Genomic DNA, 2,107 nt, shown 5'->3' with positions numbered 1-2,107 from the left:
AAAAAAAAAACGAAGCAAATTTATTGGATAAAAAGAAATGGAACTTGACAAGGAGTCCAGATTTGTGCAATTCTGGTGGGTTTATTTTTTGTTTTTTCTTTTGTTTGTGTGTGTGTAAATTCTTCATAAAAGCAGTCTTGCGGGGATTTTTCAGCATTCCCCTGCTATAGTTGTGCAACTGTTATTAGTTTAGCGAGGTCTGACACCCTTGATTTATTTGGAGTGCAGGCTTTGTGTGCCTTGTTGTCTGTTTTGGATGACAGGGGTAAACGAGAGGCTTTGCTGATTGAATCTTTGGAGAAACGGCAAGCATTTCTGTGTGAAGCAATGTCAAGTAGAATAATGAATTATAATGGAATGGGGCACTTGTTACAACTTGATCAGTCCAATTCGAATATTGTTCGGGAGGACAGTTCTTCTCCTGTATCTGACGTAGAGAACAATCTGACCGTGACTGATATTACAAATGATTCTTTGCCTTTGTCTGGTGCTATACTTATTGATGTTGGGAATAAGGGAGAACAAAAACAAAAATGGAGGCACCTCCAAGCATTTGATTCATGGATATGGAAATTCTTCTACTTAGATCTGAATGCTGTGAAACATGGTAAAAGGTCATATTTGGATTCACTTACCAGGTGTGAATGTTGTCATGATCTCTATTGGAGAGATGAGAAGCACTGCAGGGTATGCCATACCACATTTGAGATTGATTTTGATCAAGAAGAAAGATATGCCATCCATACAGCCACATGTAGGGATAAAGACGACAATGGCACATTTCCGAAGGTCCTCTCATCACAGATCCAATCACTTAAAGCGGCAACTTATGCAATTGAGGTAGGATCTTATCTGTTAGTTGCAGTGTGTTTCCTTGTATGTTTGGTCGATGGATGGGGTTACTAGCATGTGCTAGTTTATCATGACCACCCTCTTCCAATTTGTTATATGGCAATAAAAATTCCTTTTATTGAATGTTCTCTTGTTAGGTGTTTTGCGTGACTCAGATAAATGCGCTGAGAACCCTAGGGAATCATGAAGCGAAGACTGCATTATAAGATCTCAGGAAACTGACGTTAGGTGACTAGGATTTTCTCTCATAATTAGAGCAATAATAGAATAAATTGGAAAATGCTTGAACAATTTTGTGGATTAGGATTAAGGTGATACTTACCATCTTCATTGGATTCTAGGCTAAGCTTCCTAATGCTTCGGAGCGTTTCGCCTATTAGAAACCTCACAATTAACCTTTTGGATTGTAGCCCCTATAATGTATCTTGGGCAATATCATCCTCTATGCACCCATATCCTAAAAAGTAACTTAAAATCTAAATCGTTTCCCCTCTTATTTCATCAGGCACTTATGAATTTAATTTTATGCTTGTGCTACATTTAATTTAATTTTGTTAGATACATATCCATAATACATTATATGTCTCTATTTACGAAAATATTATCGTCCAATGGGGTTGGACTAATTGTTTCCCACCCTCCCTATTTCTGCAGTCGGTTATGCCTGAAGATGCCTTGATTGGTGCTTGGACAAAATCTGCTCATAGGTTATGGGTCAAACGGCTCAGACGCACCTCGTCTTTGCAAGAGCTTTTGCAGGTTCATTATCTTTTATTTACGTCCATCCTTTTTCTTTTATTTTTTAGGGGAAAAGAAATAGAAGCCATGGGGTTAAGCAGCTGCATTTTCTGTATAAACAGTAAGCAGGTTTTTCTAAGCAATTATAAGATCATCATTCTCTGACGATATCTTCATCCAATCTTGCAGGTTCTTGGTGATTTTATTGGCGCCATTAATGAGGACTGGTTGTGTCAATCCAATACTTTACCAAGTTCTTATAACGTTGAAGACATTATCTCATGCTTCACATCATTGCCTCAAACAACATCTGCAGTTGCACTCTGGTTGGTAAAATTAGATGCCTTGATTGCGCCCTACTTGCAAAGAGCTGCTCATGGAAAGGTAGCAAGAAGTCATAATCCAAAGTAAGGTATTGCCTCTTTGTTTCAAAGGTGTTATTTCTCTAATGATATTGAAACGTGATGAACTTGGGGATTTCCTATCTTTTGTTGAATACCTTTTAATTGGTTTTTAT

At 37.7% G+C, this 2,107-nt stretch overlaps 1 protein-coding gene across 1 annotated transcript; it reads left to right on the top strand.

Moving 5' to 3' along the window:
• Positions 1 to 37: 37 nt before the first annotated feature.
• On the top strand, positions 38 to 1,997 carry LOC21410705 (homeobox-DDT domain protein RLT3; the record flags this gene model as incomplete). Its single annotated transcript, XM_024176959.1, has 4 exons — positions 38 to 75; positions 171 to 840; positions 1,507 to 1,611; positions 1,780 to 1,997. Coding segments are annotated over exons 1-4 (1,031 nt in total), but the record flags the coding sequence as incomplete, so codon positions are not given.
• Between the last annotated feature and the right edge of the window lie 110 nt (positions 1,998 to 2,107).

Source organism: Morus notabilis, unplaced genomic scaffold (genome assembly GCF_000414095.1).
Source record: "Morus notabilis unplaced genomic scaffold, ASM41409v2 C11453587, whole genome shotgun sequence".
Lineage (NCBI taxonomy): Eukaryota > Viridiplantae > Streptophyta > Magnoliopsida > Rosales > Moraceae > Morus > Morus notabilis.
The sequence above is the reverse complement of the archived record's forward strand: the minus strand, read 5'-3'. Positions and strand labels throughout refer to the sequence as shown.